At 42.8% G+C, this 25,147-nt stretch overlaps 1 protein-coding gene across 1 annotated transcript in view; it reads right to left on the bottom strand.

Annotated features, from left to right (window-relative positions):
- The window catches only part of PDLIM5 (PDZ and LIM domain 5), a 116,607-nt gene extending 94,079 nt beyond the window's left edge, over nt 1-22,528 (bottom strand). Inside the window, exon 1 of the mRNA XM_010073290.1 lies at nt 22,433-22,528. Within this exon, the coding sequence (XP_010071592.1) occupies nt 22,433-22,528 (96 nt within the window). The remainder of the gene's footprint in view (nt 1-22,432) is intronic.
- Nucleotides 22,529-25,147: the final 2,619 nt, after the last annotated feature.

Below are 25,147 nucleotides of genomic sequence, written 5' to 3'. Positions count from 1 at the left end.
CAAACACTGAGGTGAAAGAGGGAATGCAAACAGTTTCCAAAATTGCTGAAACTCCACCTTTAGTTTACGGGAACATTAAAAAAAAAGGTAGAAATATTTCAGTCCTGTCCATTCCCTCCCCAAACCTCACCGGGCAGGGTAAGATGCATTAATCGAAGGCCACCAGGGAATCAGGCTGGCCACCAAAACCAGACAGATCCAATGGCTTCCCACCCAAGCCCACCGTTCAAGGCACACTTTATCAACCACCAAACAGCAATAGCACACCTGGTCCTGCTTCTGCAGCTGGAACAACCACATGGAAGTGGAAAGTGAGACTTGACGTGCAGCCAGTGACCTTTGGCAAGTAATGTCCTCATGTTATATGAGCTGGTGACATCAGGGGTCACGATGCTCCAATACTAAAAGGCACCGTTTGCATATTTACTGTCTGTTTAATGCACCAATTTTAGGGGAAAGTTTTTTCCTCGTAAATACATCACTTTTATTCAACCAGTTTCTAAAAGCCAAACAGGGTTCAACTGGGACAATGAAAAAGCTACAGAAGCTCTTTGCACAGCCATCTGTCATGCCTTTCTTGAAATTAATGGCTTCATACATTCCTCTCCGGCCACCTATTAAAAGGCATCAGATATCTTCAAATTATGCAACCTACCAAAGGCAGGCCCTAGATTTACAGCCCATGTCCCTGCGCGGCTCTCCCAGAGACAGAGCAGGCTGGAAGTGTTTCATACCTCTCGCTAGCAGTCAGTTACAGCCTATACCTCTAATCCGCTAAAAAGTTTGCTTTTCCAGGCAGCACTGGGATGTTTTCTGTCTTCCAGAGCTGCTGGATTTAAATGGCAACTTAGCACAGCTATAGCATCCCAAGTATGTTTAGGCATGCTGAGAATATAGTGTTTTCATACATTAATATGAACAAGAGCACGTTGTGATAAGAATTTTGAAGAAAGGCATTAGCACTGACACAGCTACAACAATATTGTTTTATCTTTATGAATTTTATACTGAAATTATTTTAATATGCATAAATTTACACTTTAAAGTTTTATTTCACTCAAAATAATTCAAGCTAACCTGGAACAATCACATGCAAGCTAAACTCATTAATATTAGCAAGAGTCTTACAATTGGTTATAGTGAGAAATGAATTCTGAACAAGAAAGGCCTGCAATATAGTTGTATATGGTTTTTCTTTTCCTCCAGCTTTCCCATAAGACTGTCCTTAAACCTTTTTGGGCTCTAACTGGACAGGGATCTAATACCTTTTTGTATACCACAGCATTCTCACCTCTGTGCACTCTGCTACAAGTCCCCAACTCAAACAACAGTCACGCGTGCATGAACTGAAGGAGGAGATGAACATTTTCCACTATCTCTTCTTGACCAAAAATGAAGAACACACAGATGAAGTTACTAAACAGTAGTTCAACAGGGCCGGTATTTCACCTTAGATAAAATATGGCCTCTCTCAGAAGAGACTTGTTATTCAACAAGTCTTGCAGATTACAAATGTACCTTTCGGGCTGGTTTTTGAGCACAGAGGTACAGAACAAAAGCAAACTGTACGAGAAAGAGGGGACAACAAGCACGATCAAAGCAGGAACATGAATAAAGCTGGAAACCTTGGAATGAAAACATCTCAAACGTACCTTCATTCTCACACACAAGGGAGGTGAGGGGAATACTAGGTTAGCATGGCTTTACAGGTTTTTCTCTTTTCCCATCCACATGAGGACACCTGTGACCTGGCAGGGTGATTAGGTCAAACGAAGACACAGAAGATTCTTCTTACAATACAAATATTACTTGCAGAGTGAACTGACATGGCATTCATGGTTTGAACCTGCAGTTCAGCTCTTTACCACAATAAAACTCATGCAACTGGCAGTTCTTGTTCCAAGGGAAGGATTTGAGGGAATAAGTCACTACAGAAATACTGAGTGCACAGGTATGAGCATCCTCTATGAGACTGTGATGCCACACTGCAGATTTCTGCAGCAAACTCTAGTTGATGTTACACAAAGTTTGGGACAGATATTAGCAAAACACTTGGGTGACAACACACACTTACAGATCTGATACAGAATCATAGACTGGTTTAGGTTGAAAAAGACCTCAGAGATCATCTAGTTCCAACTCCCCTGCTATGGGCAGGGACATACCAACCAATTAATTTTACAGTTAACCTCCCCCCCCTCAATGCAAGGCCCCCCCCCCCACAGCCTAGAGACACTGACTGCATTAATGACTGCATTTCTAACAAGTTCAATGCAAAAGGCCCAGTGTCCACAGCAGTAAAGCAGAAGGCAACACCGTCTCCTCCAGGGACACACGCCAAGGGCTGCATGTTGCTGCTCGTATTCCTAAAGACTGAGCAATAGCAGCATCCAAAACAGGACTTGTGGGAATGGGAAGGGGAGAAACTGGAGTCTTGTAAATGTTTAGACAGGAGCAGCAGTAACAGGGTCAGCCCTACCCTCCCATGTCTGTATGTGTGAGATTCCGCTATTACTGCCAGTGTGAGAAGTCCCTTATGTGGCAATGAATGGACATTTGTTAGCCCGACCAAGAGTTGCTGGCCAAATGCAACAGTGCAGCAGAGCCACAGAAATAATTTCCATCCCGCGTTAGGGCCAGTCACCTGGTGACTTCAAAGCCTCTGTCCCAGGTGTTTCCCCACTAGCTCCCAGATGCAGATGGCATCCCCAGGACAGCTGCCTTCCCAAGGGAACAGGCCCTCGTTCATGCCTGGAGCCAACACCCAGCCATTCTCAGGGCCTCTGGGTATTTTGCCATCCCAGAGTACCTGGATGACCTCAGTCCCCCAGTTATAGAAACTTCTCACTAGCATGAAATTCACAAAGCATTTAATTACCTCTGAAGTGTTTCTCTCATTAACTAAACAAACTAAAAGGTGCCAAGGGAAAGACCAGCGCTGGCAGCACTGTGTTCTGTAGCAATGACTCATATTGAAGAGCAGGATACCACTAAGTCAACTGCTGAAGAAGTTGCATTTCAAGCCCTTCAGATGCATAAGCAAACTGAGTTCACTCCTTCAGCCTGCTGTGCTTAACCAGAATGAGGAAGCTCACACCTTTGAGAATTGAAAGCATATAAAATTCAGGTAAAAATGACAGCAGCACAAGATGTGTCCCAGGGGAGAAAGTTACTTCCATATTCCTATTAAATTGAGGGGGGAAAAAAATGTCTTTTCTGAATAAACAAAGCTTAAAGCAGAACAATCTTTCTTTTTTTTTTTTTCTTCCAGACTAGGCCAGGATACTAATGCAAACAAAAAATAAAATAAATACCAAGCAGACATATGAAAATCCCAGTGCGGATGAAAGTTTGCATTCAAATGTCAACATGTACAGTGATTAACCTGCCTGAGGTTACACCAGACCTCCCTGCTTCTCCCTTACTGTCACATCACTTCCTAAACACTAACCACAGCGCCCACTGAACATCAAATAGCTGTCATTCCTCCCCCTGCTGCAGGGAAGACCCAGGCAGGCTGGTTTTCATCATCCGGAGGAGTACAGGGCTGATGGAGCAACTCAGCAGCAGAAGGGGCGGGTTGGAATAACAGCCATCAAGTGCAATCTGCTGGAAAACAAAATAACTCGGCACGTTCATCAGAGGCTGATAATTACAGCTTGGAGAAGAGAGGGCAAACCAATCACTGCATATAAAAGGGTGCACAAGAAGATGGAGAAAAGGAAGCATAGCATTTCCCTTTGTATCACCCAATCTAACTCTGGTCAGTACCAAGTGAAAGGTAATTTCCCAGCACAGCTGGGGAAACTCTTATGTCCTTGGGGTGGGATTGGGCAAACCTCACCAACACAAAACAAGAATGTGCTCTGACTTCCAGCTTATGTAATTACACTTGACACTTTAATAACACGATGCCCTGCAGGTACAGGTAGCTCTCCTGGAAACCTGATTTCTAGCACACACATATCCCTAATGCTAACTGAAAAGCTGACAGTATCATCCAGCACAAGTGAAAACAAGGTCTATTTTTCTGCTGTTTCTGGGACACGCTCCATGAAGAAAATAATACCAGTCACAGAGCTCACCAACACTGTCCCCCAGTGAAAAACATTTTTATTTATTCATCTATCCAGCTAATCTGATCTCCTCTTTGGTTGATGGGATGATAACTTCACTGGCATAAAAGTCTTCTGGTTTAGTTCCGCAAAATTAAAAAAATTTAAATAATCTTTTCAAATTGTAAATATCATCCACTTAATACATTTTAATATGGTTGCCCAAAAATCCTATATCAGTCAAATGCCTTCCCCTGCATGAAACATTTGGTAGTAAAAATAAAATCACTCTAGCCTAATTTAGCAATACCAAAGACAGCAGGGTGGTAAGGAACAGGAATGAAAAGGCTCAGAGTCATTTATCTACAGACTGATATGGCACAGGAAATGAGAGCTTTGTCTCCAGAGTTGTCACTTCGATATGGTTTTTAAAAAGAATACACAACTCTGATTAAAAACAAAAAAAAGAATGGAAGAGTGAGTGATAGGGGAAAGCCTCCAAAATAGCCACACGTGCCCCAGAGCCTACGTGTTGAATGGCAAGCTCCAACCGCAGTGTGGGCTGCTCAGCGAGGGTCTAAACTTTCATCTCGTACTCGGGGGAGATGAATGCAAGATATTTAAAACCACAGCACATCGAGCTGGCACGTCAGTTTAGTACACTGCCTATAGATTATGTTACAGCTCTGCTTTATAATGAGCCTTTAGCTTCATCTCCAGCTCTCTGCTGAAATGGAGCAGGGGGCCACAGCTTTAGGGGTTTAAGAATTACGGGATTTAGTTAATGCTTCTGCCAAATCCAGATGTGCTGAAGTAAAAATGCCAGAGGTGCTTGGCAAGGGGTCTCAGACTGAACAGAGATAAAATTTACAGTGAATAAGTGAAACAAACTGAGCTTGCAACTGAATTTAACCAAGATTTATAGACTCTGTGTCTGATTTACTGCTTCAGCCTTCACCACTTTCTAACGGCGAACAAAAGCCCCATTTCACGCAGGCATAAGAACAGCATCCAGGTATCCACCTGAACTATACTTTGCACAAAATGAAGGGCTCAGGTGCCTTCCCAGGACCAGCCCCAGCCAGCAATACAAGAAAACTCAAGAGGGCAGGGGAGGTAGGGCAGGGAGAGCGGCAGTGCCAGCGCTGAGCCGGCAGGGCTGGGGACACCCATACCACAGCATGCACATAAACCCAGGTCAGGGTGACAGCCGGACGAGGGACAGGCTGTCCCATAGCGATGGCATTACCAGCACACAAACTTCATGTCAAAGGGCAGCGTGAAAACAGAACAAAATACTGAGACCCTGCAGACCGCTGCTGCTTCAGGGGGTAGGTAACAAAGGCTGGGATTCTCTCAAGAACCAAAAGGAGAAAAGAAAACGGGGGACCTGTGCCACTCACTTGCAAGTGGCCAGGTAAGAGAAGGGCCACAGTAAACAGCTGTATGAATGGAGCTGCCCTATATATGTATGCACACATATACTCTCCTCCTCCCCTCCCCCCCAAAAAAAAATCTTCAGAAACAATGTAAATACACACTGCTCCTCAAGATTTTGGTAATAGTGCTGTGCTGAAAATTTTTCAAGGCATTATCCCTGCAGCTATTTGTTACCACCTCTGCTTCAGGGCGGGTATACATCAATAAAAAGCTGTACTAAGGAAAGCACCACTGATTTCTCTTTCAGCCTTGCATGACAGCTTTCCAGTGCCTGCTGGCAGCAGGTCAGCTTGTACTTTGAACAAAAAACTCAGTGTTGCAACATCTCTCTCCTCCTAGTTCTGCAGCACTGAAATAAAACATGCAGAGAGGCAGGCACGTACACATTTTTTATGTCCACATTAAAAGACAATAAACACAAAAACCTACTTATGTCAACATGAGTCTGTTTAATCCTTGCAATAACTTACAAATTAGCTTTTGAAGAACTTCAAGGCATTCTTGACAAAAGAAAATAGCGTCCTAAATAAAGTTTCAAAGTCCATTAATAACTCGACACATTTTCTAAGGAGAACCAAAGTAAATTTTTCAGTGAATTGCTGATGAGGAAGAGCTTGTTGGTCTAACACCTCATCCTCCCCTCAAGGGTGTGGCCATTTGTATTTAGGTCCTTGCATGTTTTTATTATTCTTTTTTGTAGCCTGGCTCAAAGGATCTAAGATTTTCTTTTTCCCCAATATGAAAATACTTGAGGTCTGAGGAGAGCTCCAAGTCTTAGAAGAACTGGCGGAGATGAGAGAAGAAGAGGAACAAATCCCAGTTTTGGCAGCATTCAAAACCAGCAGTGAAATGGAAGGGCAAGGCATATTTGCAGGGATAAAACCACCTTCTTCTTTCAACTTTGCTGGGGGGGGGAAGTGGGAGAAGTAGCTTTTCTTGCTTGAAAAAAAGTCTTACAGAGTAATAAACAGAGTGTTGAAGCTCTGAGCTCAACCCTGCATGTTTTTAATAAATAAACGGTTAAAGTGGGTTAAGCCAAGTAACACTTTTAGACAAGACCCTCCATCAGCTGTCAGAAAAGAAGGCTTGCATACTTTCCCTCTAGGCACTGTCATCACTTCAATGTCCATCCATGTGCCAAAGGTGGGATCCCCAAGGAGCATTTCGACGTTTCTCACTGCTCTGTCTCTAAAAAATCCCTTTATATTGGCACCTTGAGAAAGCTGTAACTGTATTCTGTCAAGTTGGACTATTTGTGCTTGCAGAGTTAGTATAAAGTGCCCAAGGGGAGGAGAAAAGGAACAGAAGGTACAATCATTATGGTGATGACTTACAGGAGCTGACAGATCCAAACTGTGCGTATGGATCCCAATACCTGTGTGTCCATCATTTATGAAAATATTCATTTACAAGCATCAAAATACACTTTAATATGTAGAGAAAAAAAAACAGGATTGTCTAAGCTTTTCCAAGCAGTAAGTCTTTGTAGGCAGGCTCCTGTTTGAAGAGGACATCTATGGAACTCTGCTGAGGAACCATCAACAGCACTGCAACAAATACACAAAGTGCAGTGTTTTTCCGTGTTTCACTTCAGATTTTGTTTCAGATTTGGGATAAATTCCCTTCCACGAGTTTACACCATCCCAGTTAACTGCTGCATGAGGCAGCGGCCCGGCAGAGCTCTATAATGCAGCAGAGATGGAAATCATGAGCTCCACACCCAGAGACAACATACGGGAAATGCTCGAGTAAATTACCATCCGGGTGAGCCAAAGGAGGAAAGTTCAGGGAGTATTAACAATTTTCTATCTGATGAAAAACAGGCTACAAAAGGTATGAGAAAGAGATTTGTTACTATCCGTCTTTCCACACGTATCCAGCTGCCAGAAACGCTAAACGGCACAATTCAGAAAGGAGGCATCGCGCCAGCTGTCATACTCCTGTACATAGAAAGCAAACCAAGTGAAGAAAGAAAAAGATATTAAGGTTAGAGTTTCACTTAAGGAGAACGTATTAAGTCAAATTTTTTTTTTTTTTCCACAGAGCTCTATTTAAAAATCCAAAAGCTAGTTTAACTTACAACATAAAGCCCATTCTTACACTGTATTTCAGTTTTCAAAAGAAATGCACTGGACATGCAGATGGCCAGTGGAAATTATGTCCCAGTGACAATCATGGAGTACTGTGCTTACATGTTTGTTATGCTCAGCTCTCAGTTACCTCATTTTAAACAATAGCATATGGAAACAAAATGTACATATTATAAACACCATTCTTTCTCCTCTGCAGAAAGACACATAATGAGTTTACCTATATTACAGTCCCATACAGTTTATGATGACTGGGCCCAGCCCAGATATATATGCAACATGATATAGAACTTTTCCATATCTTCTTCCAGCATCTTGACGTTTTAGTGACTTTTAAAATTATTACGCATTTATAAATAGAGCAATGTATTTTCTACACAACTTCAAGAGAGGTTCTGGTTACTACTATCTGCGTATCTACTTATTCTGACATTTGCTCGGGATCCCGCCTGCCGTGCTCCATCTCCTACTTCCAAGGATTTCCCACACGACACATGCTTGTTAAAACAGCAGCAAACACACCAAGCCAAGAAAATTTCTGGAATAATCCACATTTTTCACTGTCTAAAGACTTGTCTCCCCCAGATGAGAAGAAACCAGTGAAGCTGGTCCAGGAATTCATGACAAACAAGGGACACCCAAAGCTTTATTTCTTAAAGGGCTTTTCCCACGTAGCACAGCAGTCTGGCTTCAGCACATTAACAATGAGCAAATCCTCCATCCCTGGAGGGGTTCAAGGCCAGGCTGGATGAGGCTTTGAGCAACCTGGGCTAGTGGGAGGTGTCCCTGCCCATGGCAGGGGGTTGGGCCTCAATCTGTAAGGTTCCTTCCAACCCAAACCATTCTATAATTCCATGATATTAGAGAAATAAGTGTATGTATTCACCCTCCATCTTGCTACATTGCAGGCAGAAGAGACCCACCACCCACTGCTTTCCACCAGCAGCTCCTCACCTGCAGCACCCTGCATCCCAGCATCCCATGAAGTCCCGAGCAACACATTCCCGCACACCTCTGCCGAAAGCCCCCTCCACCCTTAATGCTTCGGGCTCACAGGAATTTGCAATGCCTCGTGAAAACTCAGAAAAAAAAAAACCTTCCCCCGGAGTGCAATCTGTCAGAGAATTAATTTACAACTTGGCTGAACGTGTTTCAGGGCACCACGGGTTTCCTGGCAGGCAGGAAGAATTATTCAAATCCCACTTGATTTCCCTCCCCGCCCTCACCCCCCGCCTTTTCTTTTGCTTTGCCTAGGCTGCCACCAGAAGCTGGAGCCACAGTTAATAACAGGCCACTTTGCCCTAATTATTCTCCTACCAGGGTCAAATTCTACTATGCTGTTTATTTCTGAAGGTCTCTAGCAAGCCAGCTGCTCTGCAATTCACCTTTGTCTAGTGCATACACACCAAACCGCATATACTGCGTCCCAATAAAACAGCTTTTAGACAGTCAGCAACACTTGGTAATAGATTTAAATTCTTGGATTTGATGCACCATTTTCAGAAACTGGGAGATTTATCATGTTGTCTGTTTAATTTCACACTCAATCCAAGTTACAAGAGATCTGCAAAAATTTGTTTCGGGAATTAGGAAAAATAACCCAAACACGAGAGAAATATTTGGCACAGCTCTGTGACCTAAAGTCCTGAAATATTTATAAGGCTACTTGACCATAGAAGTGAGCGCTGCCACCCTCGAGCATTCAAAACCCATGAGTCAGGCCCTAGAAATAAGGAGTGTTTTTTCATCTCGCAACTTTAATGCCAAGATACGCTCGGGGGCTTCGCTGGGTACTTCAACTGACTTTTCTTGAATCTTCAACGCGACACTGAGGGGTTACTTCAATGACTTAAATCGAATCCAGATTTTGATACAAGCGCATCAGTGCAAAAGACTGGGGGCTTAACCGCACACCCTGCCCCCAGTGCTCCCCTCCCCAAAGTTCACGGTTACTGGGACACTCATGAACAGCACCCACAAGAGTAACCCTGTAATGTTGCCCAGAGCAATCTTCCCACGGAGCCCCCTTGGAAGGGCTGCTTTAGGAATATTGCTCCAGCATGCAGGAAGACAGCAAAAGAGGTCAAAGACAGCTACGGGTGGTCCTGAGAAACATCCAGCTGGGGTTACTGGTGAGGATCTCAACGCACTTCCTCCTCCTGATGGGACGATTGGCAAAACACACTCAGCTCTGCTGTGCTGCAGCGTGGCCCTCCCAGATGCCTTAGATTTTGGCTCCATTCTAATTCAAGCCTTTCAACAGCTCCCTGACCTCTACTCTTCCTCTCACTGTGAAGAAAAGAGATGGGGATGGCCAAAGTGATATATTTTGTGTGATTTTTAACCAAACACTTTGCTTTCAAACTGCATTTATTGCTGAACAGAGAAAAAACTGAAATGCGCAGCTGATTCTAGGGTGGTCACCCATCTGTCAGGAGACTGAAAGCCAAAAGCCACCTCTGGACCCATCTCACTGCCTCCCACATAAAAACCAGCTACAGAATAATTCCCTGAAGAAGCCAGCAGTGTTTTTTGGGCTGGCAACCCAAAGCATGCACATGCTGGTGATGTCTATGCTTGTTCAGGGAGGATGCAGTGGTACCAAGTGCTCTCTGCTGCATAAAAAAGCAGCTTGTTTCTCAATGCTGAAGCATTTCCTGTACCAATGAAGCATAAGCTGCCATATGGCTTTGCTTCTCCGATTAAACAGAAACCCAGCGCTAGGCACAGTAAAGTCAGGACATAGTACAGTCTGGCAAGGACCAGCACAGTAAGGAAAAATTGGGAAGGAAAAGGATGGTTACAGACTTACAATGCAGTATTTATGCAATTCAAAACAGAGGCAAGATATCCTTATAAATACTTACAACATCTGGTATACAGAGTCCAAAGCTTTCATCATTTGTCATTTGGAGCTTTCTGACAAATATCCTATATATTTGATTTTAATAGTTTTGTGGAGTTCCGTAGTTTGGATTGTTGGGTTTGTTTTTTTTTTCTGATACCTAGCTCTTATTACTCTCTTCATTCCTATCCCATCATACGCTTTTCTGAACCCTAAATTCTGTTAATGCAAATACATAATATCTTCTGAACGAAATTTCTCTTAAATGACAACTAACAGCAAAAACACCTGGCAGACATTTCAGGAGTAAGACAGATATCCTCAGGCTAAGGAAAGAGAAGATAAAAAAGTTGAAGGCTGTGCAAACTCTGTTCTTGCAAAACTACCTTCTGCTTTATGCTGGGGGGAAAAAAAAGAAAAAAAACCACACAGGTGACAAATTTAAAGTCTCAAACCTATTTGTCAGAAACTCAAAAAGCGGCACTAGAAAACCAACTCTGATTGAATTTGACTGGATAGCAATCTTAAATGCCAAAGTGAGCTACTTCCTAACTCGTAATGCCCATTGTTATGCATTATGTTTCCCAGAATTGATACTAACATTACATAAATGTCATTGCATCCAAGTCTAAACTATTTGCATGCCACTCGTCTCAAGTGTATGCTACCCCTGAAGCACAGCAGTTACTCTTTCCATAAAGCTCATCTTTATTCCCTTATTCTGGGTAATATTTTTCTTCATGAGGGATCCCCTCTTGTGAGGTCTCACTGCTCCCCCATACACAGCTCCCCCGAAGTCCTATGGGAGTTTCTTTCAAGGGAAAGAGTCCACGCTGTAGCATAAAGGTTGATTTGTACCAGGTAATCACCATCAGGGCAAAACGGGACAGGAGAACCTCTACAAAACCTCATTTGGTACCCTGGGGATATGTTCTTTGCTAAAGAGAGCAACATAAGTCCAAGAGCAGGAGTGGGGTAATTACTAGGCAGTGATTAGAATATGCAACACAACCAAGTACAGAGCCATGACCCCTGCCAGCGAGGGACAAAGGAGGCATTCGGAGCTGCCCGAAGAACTTGAGGCACTCCATCTTGTTATGAGGTCAGGAACCAGTTGACGTCAATGGCTACAGCACCAGAAATGGTGTGCTTACACCCATCTGTCTCCATCACCATGCCAATAGCATCCCTTACATTTGCAAGGAGAAAGCAGGGGGGAAAAAAAACCCAGTGGTTTAGCTTTCTCCAACAGCCAGAGGTTGCAAAATAAAGTGTCAACACGGACTGGTTTGCCCTAAATCCTTAGTTTGACTGCTGTAATCAGAGTTTCCTGTGAGCAGTTTCCAGTTATTTAGTCCCTCACCATCCAGGACAGAGTTATAAACTGATCTGGGCTGTCAACTGCAACAGCAGCAGTTTTCATCAGGTCAGGTATCAAAACAAATTAATGTCATTTGAAGTTTTAATAATCAGCAGTTTCTAAGTTTTAAAGTTCAAGTGTAGATGTGTCAATGGAAGAAAATACTTGCACAGAGGAGCTAACTCAACCTGCCAGAGAGTATCACGTTCCTTCTGACATAAGAGGCATGGCGATACTTTCATCCAGAGAGATATTGCAAGAACTCACGTCTCCGAGATTTAAGTGCACACCTCAGGGAAACCATCTTTAGGTTTTCACATTGAAAGTAAATTGAATTTCTAGACATACACACAAAATTTGTTCTTTCAGTCAAAAACCAGCTCATCTATACTTTGTTCATAAGCCCAATTATTCCAGTCAATAGTTCAGAAGAGACAGTTTTACAAAACTACCCCAAGAAAAGACCTGCTCTAAGGTACCAACCTCTAGCTTAAGAGTGCAGTAATTCCATATTGCAGAGAGTTAAGGGGATAGAGCATCTCTACAGCATTTCCAGAGCACGGGGTAGTAAAACACCACCACATACCTAACACGCAAAAGCCCCTCATCCCCGAATGCTACTAAACCATTTTGATTTAGCCCTATAGTTTTAGGGATGGAGACTGACTGGCTGGTCAGAGGTCTGTTTCTAATCTAGCTCTTAGGATGTCAAACACATCTTAGCTAGCCAGTCATCTTCTGGCTAACAACTACTGGCTAACCTATCTTTGAGAGAAAGTAGAAAGTTGGCTGGGAAAGGTCAGTTGTCTCCTCCAAGTCAATGTTTCCTTCCTTCTGGTAACAACAGGCTAAAGACCCAACACTGCAGGGTGCTCAGCAGCAATGCATATTGCCATAGGCTGAGCTTTAAGCAAGAGTCATCTTATGGGACAATTTATATGCCTAAAAGTACACTTTTGCTCAAGTGGTTTTGCAGCGTCAAGGGCTGGGTTCTTCGCATTTACAGGATTACACTTGATCTACACAATAGCAAAATAAATTAATATACAAATTGAACGTGCTCTCAAAGGAGATTTATGTAAGCCTCTGCTACAATGACTTGTGCTTATAGCCAGTTGCCAAAATACGACAGCTGGAAAGTGGAAAGAATAGACTGTATCCATAGCTGACAAAAGCTGTAATTTAATAAGCGTTCAGTGGCAGTTTTCACAGCTTAGTACAGCGATGTCTCCTAGCAAGCCCGGCTTCAGTACTTTTAGACTGTACCAACCCCAGGTATCTGCCTCCACCATCCTGCCAGCAGCCCCAGCTCCTGCAGCCCAGCCTCTGTGCACCAGTCCCACCCCCTATCCCTGCTCAGGGCACTGATGGAGGAAGAGTTTCAGCCACCGAGTCGGCTTTGAGCTCCACCATGGAGAGGCAAGCAAAGGTTTTCTTGATCCCCGATCACTACCTGCATTACACTGGATCAAGTCACGAATCCAGACAATCAGTCCCTCACAAAGAACTAGCACCCTGGCCCCCGAGGGCTGAATATACTCTGCTTGTCAGAACACGTATTTTGGGGGATGCCTTTTCATTCCTCAATAATTGCTGACAAGACACCTTAGACATTAGGCAGAGAACACTCTTATTTGGTCTGCACTCAGAACACTGCACTCAGAACACCGCGATTTGACGAGGAGCTGCAGAAAACCAACTGGAAACAAGAAAATTGACTCTACTGAGATGTCTTTGCTGTTTAAAGCTTTACAAGCCTTCCATTTTCCCATAGTCTAATAAAAGCAAGCCCAACCTAACTTCCACAAGCTCTCTGGCTTGTAGATCTCCACTGGTTTTTTTTTTTCCCCCCCCCCCCCCCCGCCTTTTAAAGACATTAGGTAAGGAAAAATAGAACCGCACAGAAGGAATTGCTTAGATACACAAGCAAGTTGGAGACAAACAATCCCATCAGTCTACCTCTCCATGTCTTTCACAAAGCAAAGCCAAGTCTAGAACCACAAAGAGAAGAGGCAGAAATCACTGGCAAGGGAGCCTCACCCACTCCGCAAAACAAAACCCAACAATTTGGGCCTCTTACTTCAGAGAAGAGAAAGACAAGTTTCACTTACTAGCTGCGTTGGACTCAGAACTATGCCTGGCTTGTCATGTATAAAATGTACATTAGAAAGAAAAAGCTTTAATAGCAGATGTACTATAAACTTTGAGATTAAGCTAACAGAGGAAGAGCTTGCACAGCAAAGCTGCTTGTTGGACTCAGAACTATGCCTGGCTTGTCACGTATAAAATGTACACTAGAAAGAAAAAGCTTTAATAGCAGATATACTATGAGATTAAGCTAACAGAGGAAGAGCCTGCACAGCAAAGCTGCTTTTTTTAAAGGGTTCTGAATAAAAACTTTCTCTAGCTAGAGTCTCCACTAAGGCTATACCATCTTTTTTAATAACAAAAATACGTCTTTATTTATGTCTGCGTGTTTCACATTTGCAACATTTTGCCTTTGCTCTACAGACTTCCTTTTCAAAAATCTCAAATGCTATTACCACCAATACAGCATCACACTTAAAGGAGACACCTTGACCATTTTCTCCACAGGTTTAATAAATTTTAGGTGTAAGAATGTAAAGGTGATCCAATCATGTTCATAAATACAAAAGCTTAACAAACAGGGAGTTTTACTCTCCCAAAACCAATACACTCTACATTAACCCAGGCTTATCACATACATCACTATTCAAGCCTTTAAAAGAACTATGAAATAATTAACACAAAATAAATGTTTCTGTTGCCTTCCTGTGGTAAATACTTCACATTGTTCGATCACTTGCTAAGGAAAGAACTAGATATCGCAGCATTAGGTCATCCCTTAATATAGACCAGGGTAAGCCAAACTTCTTTCATATCCAGTTAACATGCAAACCATTTGACCTTTCCAACAGGACTACTAAAGACCTGGCAAGATCCACTTTTCAGCCTGTGGGACTTCACACAAGGCATTACATTTTACTTCAGAGCTTTGTTACAGGAACAGCTGACAGCAATTGCAAAGATTTCCTACTTTCAAATACTTTTACTGTCGGATGCCATTTTCTCTTGCTTTTACTAAGCTTAACTGTTTAAGATGAAGCTTCTAATGCAAGACTAACTCAGAGATAGAAACCATAATTATAATAATAATAATCCATAATAGAAAAAAATATTCTCTTGCTTTGACTTTTACTAAGCTTAACTTTAAGATGAAGCTTCTAATGCAAGACTAACTCAGAGTGAGATAGAAACCATAATTACAATAATAATCCATAATAAAAAAATATTATGGGCTATTCTACTTGAAAATTTCTGGCCTATATTAAAAAACCCAACAATCTCTTAAAGAGTACATAGCATCTTCGTGTTTTGAGTGGGCACTCAACACTTGGTACGCCCTGAAGCTCAGCAGTATATAGGCAGAACAGTCGCCCAGGTGTCACAGAATTACAGGGTATGCAACACAATACTGTCTTCAACTTATGACATGCTATTTTGCTCCCCTACTACCTTTCTGCCTTGGTCAGCATACACAAGGGAACCGCACTAGTGTCTCGAAGTGACAAAAGACAAAAAGCTACTGCATGGGGGACACTGTCCGATTAACTGACAGTGTTGAAAAGTGAGTGATGAATGAACTAGAGAAATGGGAAAAGAGGGTGGGAATACCCCTGTGCAGTGTTATGGAAGTAATTTAAATTAGACTTTTTCCAGACAGTCCAGTAAGGCTGGCCTTCATTCCCCAACTTGAAATCTTGGGTCCCCTCTGCAGAAGAGTTGAGTGGCCACAGGTATATGCGGTTGGCTGGTGTTTGAGTAGCCATCAGTCACAGGGTAGCCCATCCCTCCTCACAGTTGTACCAAACCCAACAGCATCCACGTTTGGTTTCTCTCTTCCTCTGTTGCCTCTCCCTGCTTTTCCCTTCATTTCCATACATATCTAGTTTTAACCAAGGGAGGTTGCTCTTACAGCAAAGCTCCTAATACCTTATTTTTTCCCCTTCTCTTAAGGTGAGACTGAATTGCCACAGCACAGCACTACAAATGAATTACAAATTCAGCTTGAGGACCTCTTATAACAAGGGAACCTGAACAGATACTTCTGTCATATTTTCCCTGCTTTTACAGCCCTGAAGACTTGAATTATTCCAAGACTCATGTAACACCAGCCTCAGCAGCAGCCTCCTTTCCTTCTGTCTCTGTTCTTGGAACAGCCACCTATGGAAGTAAATGGACTTATATTTCTCATATTTGTTCAAACAAACCTCAGGCTCAATTTTTTTTTTTTCTTTCTGACCACTGGCAGGAGGAATATCACCTTTCCCATATTTCCACTGCTTTAGGCATACAAGAGACAGTTTTCTCTCACACTTTCCCCTATATTGATAACATATGAAATCTATTCCTAAGAAGTCAAAACAAATGAAAGAAAGCCAACAATGTTATCTCCTGGCTCCATACCAAAGCCAAACAAACAAACCTTTCACCACCATGTCTCTTCTCAAAATGCCTTCTGATAGCCATCAGCCAATGAATAATGAGAAAAACAGTCACACTAAAAATAGCATCTCCAAACGGTGGGGAAGTCGACAGAAGTTGTCAGCCCTCCAGGGCCAGATACTCACAAAGAAAACATGCCTAATTTTTTTTGCAGTTACTATTCAATAAATGGCCCTGCTTCTTTGGCCTCTGGAAGGACTGCCAATTTTGCATCTGCTCTGAACATCTAATCAGAGTTTATTTTTTCACTACATCTGTCTTTGAGAAGCAGACACTGCAAACAAATACTTTAGTTTTTCTATCATGAAGCATTTAGCTTGTATTCCTCATACTGTAACTAAACTGACACTTGTAAGTGGAAAAAGACTTACCAGCATTTTTTTCATGTAAAAAGAATCTGTTCACACATCACATCAGATATCCCTCAGCTACAAGTTCTTTGCTTCCTCTCCTTCCCCCCACCCAGTACAACCAGCTTCACTTTTGGGGGAATTACATCAGTAGAGAAACTATTTTAAAAGAAGTTAGCTTCCTATTTGGTCTGAGGAGGTTGTCTGACAAATAAGGTCAGGAACAGACGAGATGCAGACACTTTTCTTGTGCCTCTTCTCTCCCATGCCCTCCCTTCTTCCCAGCCCCGCGCCAGTGATGCTCTGTCTTGCTTTAAACTGCATAGCAGAAGAGCCAAGGGAAGGAAAATAAACGGTCTGAGGAAATATAACCATTTTCCCAACTTTCAGCACAAAGAGGTCAACCAGTGGTGAGAATTGGGAAATCATGTCTGTACCAGCTGATCTCTGTTTCCATCTTTGAGGAGCTCTCCACAGAAGGATGTTGCTTGCAGGTAACAAACTCCAAAGCACTAACCAGCACTCTTAGGACTTTCAGAAAACTCACTCATATTAAACCACTTGTGCAGCTGGGAGCTTTGTAACTGTCCATATTCCACTCAGTTCCCACAAAAAAACCCCTCTGTTCCTTCAGGACTTGGTGTGGAGAGGACACAGACTTCGGCGCCGGTAGCTCATTTGTCATTCTCAGCATGTTTTTTCAGTAAATCACATCTTGTACACAGAATTAAACAGAACAGAATAACACTTCTTGCTTTATGTCTCTACTAATCCCATCCATGTCATAAGCACTGATAACTCCTGTAAAATGCAGCATTTATTGCCCTAGGAGTGGGATCAGCAGGTAGGCACTGGGACCTCTTCAGGTCCCTCTGACCCCGTGCCAGGACCTTGCAGCGATGGAATCCAGCTTCAGCTGTATTTTGTACAAACCATCACAACTCGGTAGCACATCAAACCAGCACAGCAATGCCAGCAGCTGCCAGTTAGGGCTTAGTTCGTAGCTCTCGGTAGTTTACAGGATGAAGCATAAAGTTACTGACACAATTATCGCTGGCTAGGCCAGCGCTTGTTCTAGTGTTTCTCTCCTATTTCACGTGCCTGCTTGGAAGACCGTTTCCCCAGTTTCCCACTGCAATAACTTATCTCATACTTACACAAAACTTGATTTGACTGGAAATGACATATATGGCTTCATAAAATAACTCAGGCAACCACAAGGGCAAGAGGCTCAGTCAGACTCTAGTCCATCAAAGCCAACATGCTCTAGGTCCATTCAAGGCATCATTTTCCTTTATTCTCTTCTCATTATTTTCACAGATGTTAATGACTTTAAAATAGCTTGCTTCCAAATATCAAGAAGGCCAAATGCCAGACCCTGAATAAGCAAATACTGTGCAAAACCAATCATATATGCTCCATCCACCTGGACAACTTGCTGGGTGACTATACATGTACCTGGGCAGGAAGAAACGAAAGCTTCCTATGTATTTGCATGAAGTAGGAGGGTATATATTACTTTTTAAACTATAATCTATCTTCAGTATTTCCTTGTTTCTAGTGGTAAATACTGCCACAAAACAGAGACAAGCACCGTTTAGAGACTACACCAAAAATTTTTTCATAGGCTACAAATATTTCAAGCATACGTTTAGAATGAATATCTAAACCTCTCGTAGGTCATCACAAAATAATGAATATATCATCAATACCAAACCCTACGTTAATCAAGCATTGGGAACTAACCAACTCCCAGAAAAGTAAAGCAAATATGTTAATTGAAACTCTAAAGTGTGCATTGTTTTAAAAGCAACTGTGTTGCATGTAAACATGCTGTAGACATAATTAACCCCAAATTCTGAAAATATAATACTTAGCATGCCCAAGAGACATTCCACGAATCCTACTTGTCAGTGTGTTTGGATTACTTTATCTCCAAAACTGCATTTCTTTATTCTAATTCAGCAGAAGAAACAAACTCTTGTACAAACAAATCTAGAAGGCAAAGATCTACTGAGCATAGACCATCACTCCCAAACTGGACATATTTGTAGCATCAGTAGGATTTATCCAAGACCACAGATCTACATGGATATAAGCAATAGCAGATCTCTTACTATTGACAATCATGATTAAAACCAAAATAATACAGCTTCAGTTATTTTGGTTCAATAGTCTTTTTTTGACCCAGCTAGTGTTCAGCATCCTGCAACTTGGAAATAAATTTTGTTTGGAAATAATTAAGAAACAAGGAGGACCCATGACATATATCTTGTCGTGTAGCCAACACTCCAAGTGTTGGGCCAATGCCTCCCAAACCTACCAGATGGAGATGCCTATTAATAGCTGCCTTTTCAGTGGTCTGTGCTGATTCAGAAGCAATCAATTCATTCATATGAAGACAACTGCGTTATGGTAAACATCATTTTACATGACTACATGTATTACAAATAGATGGATAGAGATTAAGCTTTTTCTTCCATAGGGAAAAGGTCTGAATCTTAGCAGTTTCCCACAATAGCTACTTTACAGCTACCAGAACATAATTAACCTCACATGTAAATAATTTGTTCTTATCTGCTGTAGCTTTCGATTTTTTCAGTTTTGCATCACAATATGGGTCTTGAAGGAATAAGGAGAACAGTTCCTTCTTTAATTAATGTAAAAACCCATGAAGAACAAGTAAGAACAGCAACTCAGAAAAAAAACAAGGTTTGCATACCTTGGGTCCAGTAATTTCTGCCTTCTTCACTGCAGGCTAACGGGTCACAGTTTGCAGTCTTTGTTTTATGAGCACCAGTACAGAATGAACTACCTGGAAGCCCCACGGCAGTGGTGGCCTGAGCCATTTTAACACTTGGCTGTTAATAAGAGATGTAGATCTACCCCCTCAACCCACCCTTTACTCCTGATTTGACTTTCAGAGCAGCTTCCTTCCCACTGACCCCTTTTTCATGAGAACCATATCCCCACCACCACACTCCCCCCCCACATCAGCTTCCCAGTGTTAGATTCCTGACCTGTGTAACAGCACTCTGCAGAGCTCACAGAATCACAGAATGGTTTGGGTTGAAAGGACCTTAGAGATCATCCCGTTCCAACCCCCTGCCATGGGCAGGGACACCTCCCACTAGCCCAGGTTGCCCAAAGCCTCATCCAGCCTGGCCTTGAGCCCCTCCAGGGATGGGGCATCCACAGCTTCTCTGGGCAACCTGGGCCACTGCCTCACCCCCCGCACAGGAAAACATTTCTTCCTAATATCTCATCTAAATCTCCTCTTTCAGTTCATAACCATTACTCCTTGTCCTATCACTACACTATAATAAATGTTGCTATTGGTTATGGTGTTGCAACTAGTCTACAATATACTATCTAAAGAAAAATCAAACATTACTGCTACCCCTACATTAATGTTAACCTGTCTCACCTTAGCTGACATGAAGAATTTCAAGTGAACACAAACAAGGCTTATTTCACCTTACAGAGGTCACAAGGAATACACCCATTCTGTACAAAGCCTTACTGCAATCTGTACAAAGACTTACTAAGAACTTTCTCCAGGGAACCATAAGAGATTTTAATTTGTTCAAATCATTAGTGAAGAGAGATTAGATTTTCAGATAAACAGCATTAGAAAACAGTGTATTTTTTGTGCTTTTTAAACTGTACTTTATTTGAACTTAATTTCAAGGAGTTTAAACTAAAGCAGGAAATTTGCTCTCAGCAGCACAGCCAGATTCATTCTCGGCATCTAGAGGACAAATTAAAAACAAAACAAACCCCCAACAAGTCCTCCTTGCCAAAGAACATAATTCTGCTGTCTCATTACTGTTTTGCTAAAATAATTTAATTAGCCGTCTTCAAATACAGGAAGGCATTTATGCTTCATCAGGAAAAGAAGAGCTGGTGCAGGAGGGGTGAATGGTACATGCTGTTCTAGCATACCAGGAACACGGTGTTGAATTCTTCCAGCTACCGGGCCAAAGCTGGATTGGCACACCAGAACTAAGCACTTTTTTGACCCAAAGGGGGAAGAAAAAATAAATAAAATTTTTTTAAAAAGCAAGCACCAGGCAGTCTAGTATATGCATACTCTAAACTATAGATAAGAAGAAGCAGTTCAGCTGAAATACGTGGATCGAATGTTGTGCTTCCCCCTCCCATGCACAAATTAAAGTCTTAAAACCACCCTGCTCCCCGCCTTTCATTATGTTCTGCTCTTGTGAGCACTGACATGTATCACAAAAAAAGTACTACTGTTTCCTAAAATTGGTTGTTTACTTTGGTTACTGCCTACAATGCTTGATTGCTCATCAGTACCACCCACAAGGACCCTACCTGGGCGAGAGCCTACGCTTTTGCAAATCCTTGTCATGAAAGGACTTCTCCTGTTGAATCAGAAGAGTGCTATCCCCCATCCCCAGCTCAAATTTCTCATTAGCGTTCAGTAGCTGGCTACTCCTCCAAGAAATGAAATTACAGCCTAGCTTGAAAATCCCCGGAATTTGGGAATCAACCGCTTCTCAACCCCATTTTGGCTCAGATACTGGTTGTTTCATCTGTACACAGGCATTTCGACAGCTCTCCAGTCCATCTTAGCCATATAAAAATAAATTTGCAGAGCCAAACTGTATTTTAACTTCACCAGCAAAATCCACAGGTAAATAGGACAAGCCAATTCTAAATGAACTGGCAGAGTTTGAATCACCAGTTGAGATTAGCTAAAAATATTGCCATGATGCAGAAACCCAAATAGAAACCTGCTCCGTCTCCCAGGGTAGTATCAATTCTGCAGTCCCAACAGGTGTAAAAAATAATTAATCTTTGTCACTAAACTACACGAATATGCAAGAGGGGGAGGAGAGCTGTGGACAGAGAAGGTGCCATTTGGACATAAATGCTTCCACCCTGCAAATCAGATTCAAAGGTGCCAGGTTACAGAGACATCAGAAGCCAGTTAATTCACCCAGAGATTTCCAATGAGCCTATACATTCAACACTGCAAAGTTTGTCCCTATCTTACATATATGAAGTGTTTCAGCCATGTGAAACTCAGCCCACAGCAAAAGCAAAGTCTTCCCTGAAAATGTAGTTTCAAAGTAGGAAACTAGTTAGTGCCTGGGTACAAAGATCACATTTGTTTTGACTTAGTTCCTCAAATCCTTTGAACGCCAGGTCAGAGCACATACTCTATAAAAATAAACCCGTGAGAAAGTGGCACGTTCACTCAGGCACATATTGATGAACCGCTATTGACAACTATCAGCATTTAAGTGCCTTTTTATCGTAAATAGTGGGATCTGCAAGAACAGACACCAAACGACCCTCTAAGCTGCTAAGCACTGCTGAATAAACACGGGTAACACGAGGGGTTTTTCCCCACCGCTGCCTCCCATTTGAACTGCACAGCCTCAGCCCCCCCGCGGAAAAATTGCCTGTTTCCTGCCAGCCTCCAACCTCTGCATCTCTGTTCTGGGTGGGAGCAAGGAAGGGAATTCTTTTGTTGCATAAATAAATGCAGATAAAACAACCATTTCAAATGAACGTGTCCTTCCTAAAACAATTTTGTTGGAGCCTTCAGACAATCAAGAAGATTTATTTTCCCAGCTTCTTCCCTCCCAGCCCACACCCCCACCAGCCCTCCATGCCACAGGGCAAGCTGAGCCCCAGCATCGGTAATTAATGTCATACTTCTGTCTGAAGGTTGCAAACCGGCCACAGCATAACAGATACCCACATGCAGGCAAAGAGGCAAAGGCACTTACCCGAGAGATAGACAGAGGCATGTTGAAATCCTTCCCTCCTTGAAGTCTGAAACCCCAAGGAGCCGGGCCGACCAAAGACACGCTGTAGTTGCTCATGATGTTTAGTATTCAAGGATCAAATCCAAAGAACTGATGCCTGCAGAAGAAGGTTAGAGTTTTAATTTAAAGATGAAAAAACCAAAAGGCACTGCCTATCATTTTGAAAGCCTTCTTTCTTTGTCTGCGTTGCCCTCCATAGAACAAAAACCGCCAAGAAAACCACACCAGGTCTGTCATTACTTGTGCTTTATTCCTCACATGTTGTTTTCCTCCATAGCTTAGCAAGAAACATAACTAGGGAACTGGTAACATGGACCTGGGACTGCGAGAACTTCTGGTGCTGAGGTGTTTGACAACTACTTCTTACTAACAAAACGCTGTGTGTGAGAAAAAAAAGAAACCCACCCAACGTGAAAGCTCATCTTAAAAGAAGTCAATGCTGAGACAAGCATGAATTGATAGTATCCCTTAAATTCAAGTATGGAAGAAATTAGCACTCCTGGCACATTCATTCCTAACAAAATGAATATCATATGCTGCCATGTCATCAGCTCCAAGCTTGTTTCTAAACACATTATGTCCTGACAGTTTCAAAACGCTGTCAAAACATCACAACTTTGAAGTTAATCAGAAGAAAACAAAATCCCTGGAACTTTTTTATTTTTATAGCATAGCTTCATATTGGTTGAACAATGCTACAGACAAACCAGATATTAAAACCAACCCTCAAACGCAAGCTGTGAACTAAAGCAAAATACCCACGGCCACAACTTTACTGCTGAGGCAGCAAAACCCAAGCATCTCCCTCCCCACAAACACGGGCAACAAATTACCTTTAAAAGGCAACCGAGACACTCAATTGCCGCTCAGCGTCAAAGATAAGGGCTTCAGTTTCACCTCAGATAAGTAACGTCAAAATGACATCTTAGGTAGTGGATCCCGGCTATTTTTGTATGGTTGCAGCCAGGCAGGAGCACACCAGGGCGGGCTGGTGTAAACCTACACCAGGCACAGCCAGATTCCACGCTCCTACAGGGACATTTAAGGTGGACCTTTGCTCAAGCAGAAGCAAGAGGGCTGCAGACCCCACTGAGCTCTGCCAAGCCCGGTTTTACCTGTTCATACACTGCAAGGGTGCTGGTAGTGTTATTTTCTGGGAGGCAGTGGATATTCTGCAAACGCAGCCCAGCCTTGCCGACCTTCAGGGCCAGGCAGGGAAGGACATTTAATGTCAGTTCCTGAAAAAAGCCATCAGTAACACACAGTTCTGGGTTCACCTCCCAGACCTGCACAGATCTGCTGCTCAGACCTATTTCTAAATCAAATGGCAAACTTTATTCACACCCACGGCCGCCCCAGGTGGCCTGAATGGGATTGCTGGCATCAGGCAGAACAAGATATGTATTAGGAAACAGACTTTGGAGCAGGTAACAGAGGTGCCTGGGTACCTGGGCAGTTCCTGACAGGTACTTGGGCAGTTCCTGACGTGCTCCTTGCCTGTTGGCATCCAGCAAAGGGGCAGCTCTGACCCCAGGCACTGGCTCAACCCGCCCTTAAAAGTCTCAGCAAGCACCAGCATACAGAGGGGGAAACACACACTGCTGAGCTTTCATGTGGTTGGAAAAAAAAAAAAAAAAACCAAAAAAAAGCCCACAACAAGCCTCCACCAATTTTGAGCTAGGACTCTTAGGGGACTTTTTTTTCACCATTAAAACAAGAACTACACGCATTTAATAGCCCTATGCACCAAATTCCTTATCAAAAGAGAATTTTAATTAGTCAAAGATTTCTTTCTATATAAAAATACAAATTCTTGCAATTCTCTCTAAATTAAATCCACTGCAGTGACAGGTCACTATAAATTTGCACAAAAGCAAACCACATCTAGCAACCAGCACACATGCAGTAGTTGATCGGCACAGGCAGAAGGCTCTACCAATCAATTAAATGTGAAGCACTTGTGCAGCTGTTTTGTTTGGTTGGTTTGAACAGAGTAACAGCTAGTTACAATAACAGTCTAGGAAAATATTAAGTTGTATTAGAAAAGGATACTGTTCTTTTTTTCAATTGTAGCAACTATAAACTACAGGAGGGAAGAGACCACACGCTGAGATGCCATGCATCACTCTCAGCATCACTCATCTTTCCTTTCTCATCCCCCTGATTCTGCCGTGTCTGCATCTCTAGACTCACAGATAACACCAGGAAGGAACAGCAGACAGAGAGATGTCTTCAAAGTTTAATTTAACAAATTTCTTAAGATACACTAGAGCAACATCTAAGGGAAAGTATTGCAACCCACCAACTCCACTTCATGTGGGGAGCATTGCGCAAATAAACCAGCTAGGGGGGAAATTGTGCAACTTTCATTTAGATGATCAAACGCTTGGTGGGTCTACTTCTGGAAGGGGGAATTTCAAAACCCAGGAAAAAACGCTCGCCCTCCTCACCGCCACCAAGACACATAGCCCCAGGGACCCGGGGTGGCTAGCGGGGCTCTCTGCACCCCGGGAGGGGCAGCACCAGCACCCCCTTTGCCCAGAAAAACCTTCCAAGCACCCCAGGACAAGGACCCCCACAGCTATCCCCGGCCAGGGGACCAGACAGCCCCACAAAGCGCTGGGTTTCAGTCCAAGACACCCCCACACTCAAAAAGCCTCCCAGGCACAGCGGTGT

This window comes from Pterocles gutturalis, unplaced genomic scaffold, assembly GCF_000699245.1.
Source record: "Pterocles gutturalis isolate BGI_N339 unplaced genomic scaffold, ASM69924v1 scaffold4332, whole genome shotgun sequence".
NCBI lineage: Eukaryota > Metazoa > Chordata > Aves > Pterocliformes > Pteroclidae > Pterocles > Pterocles gutturalis.
The sequence above is the reverse complement of the archived record's forward strand: the minus strand, read 5'-3'. Positions and strand labels throughout refer to the sequence as shown.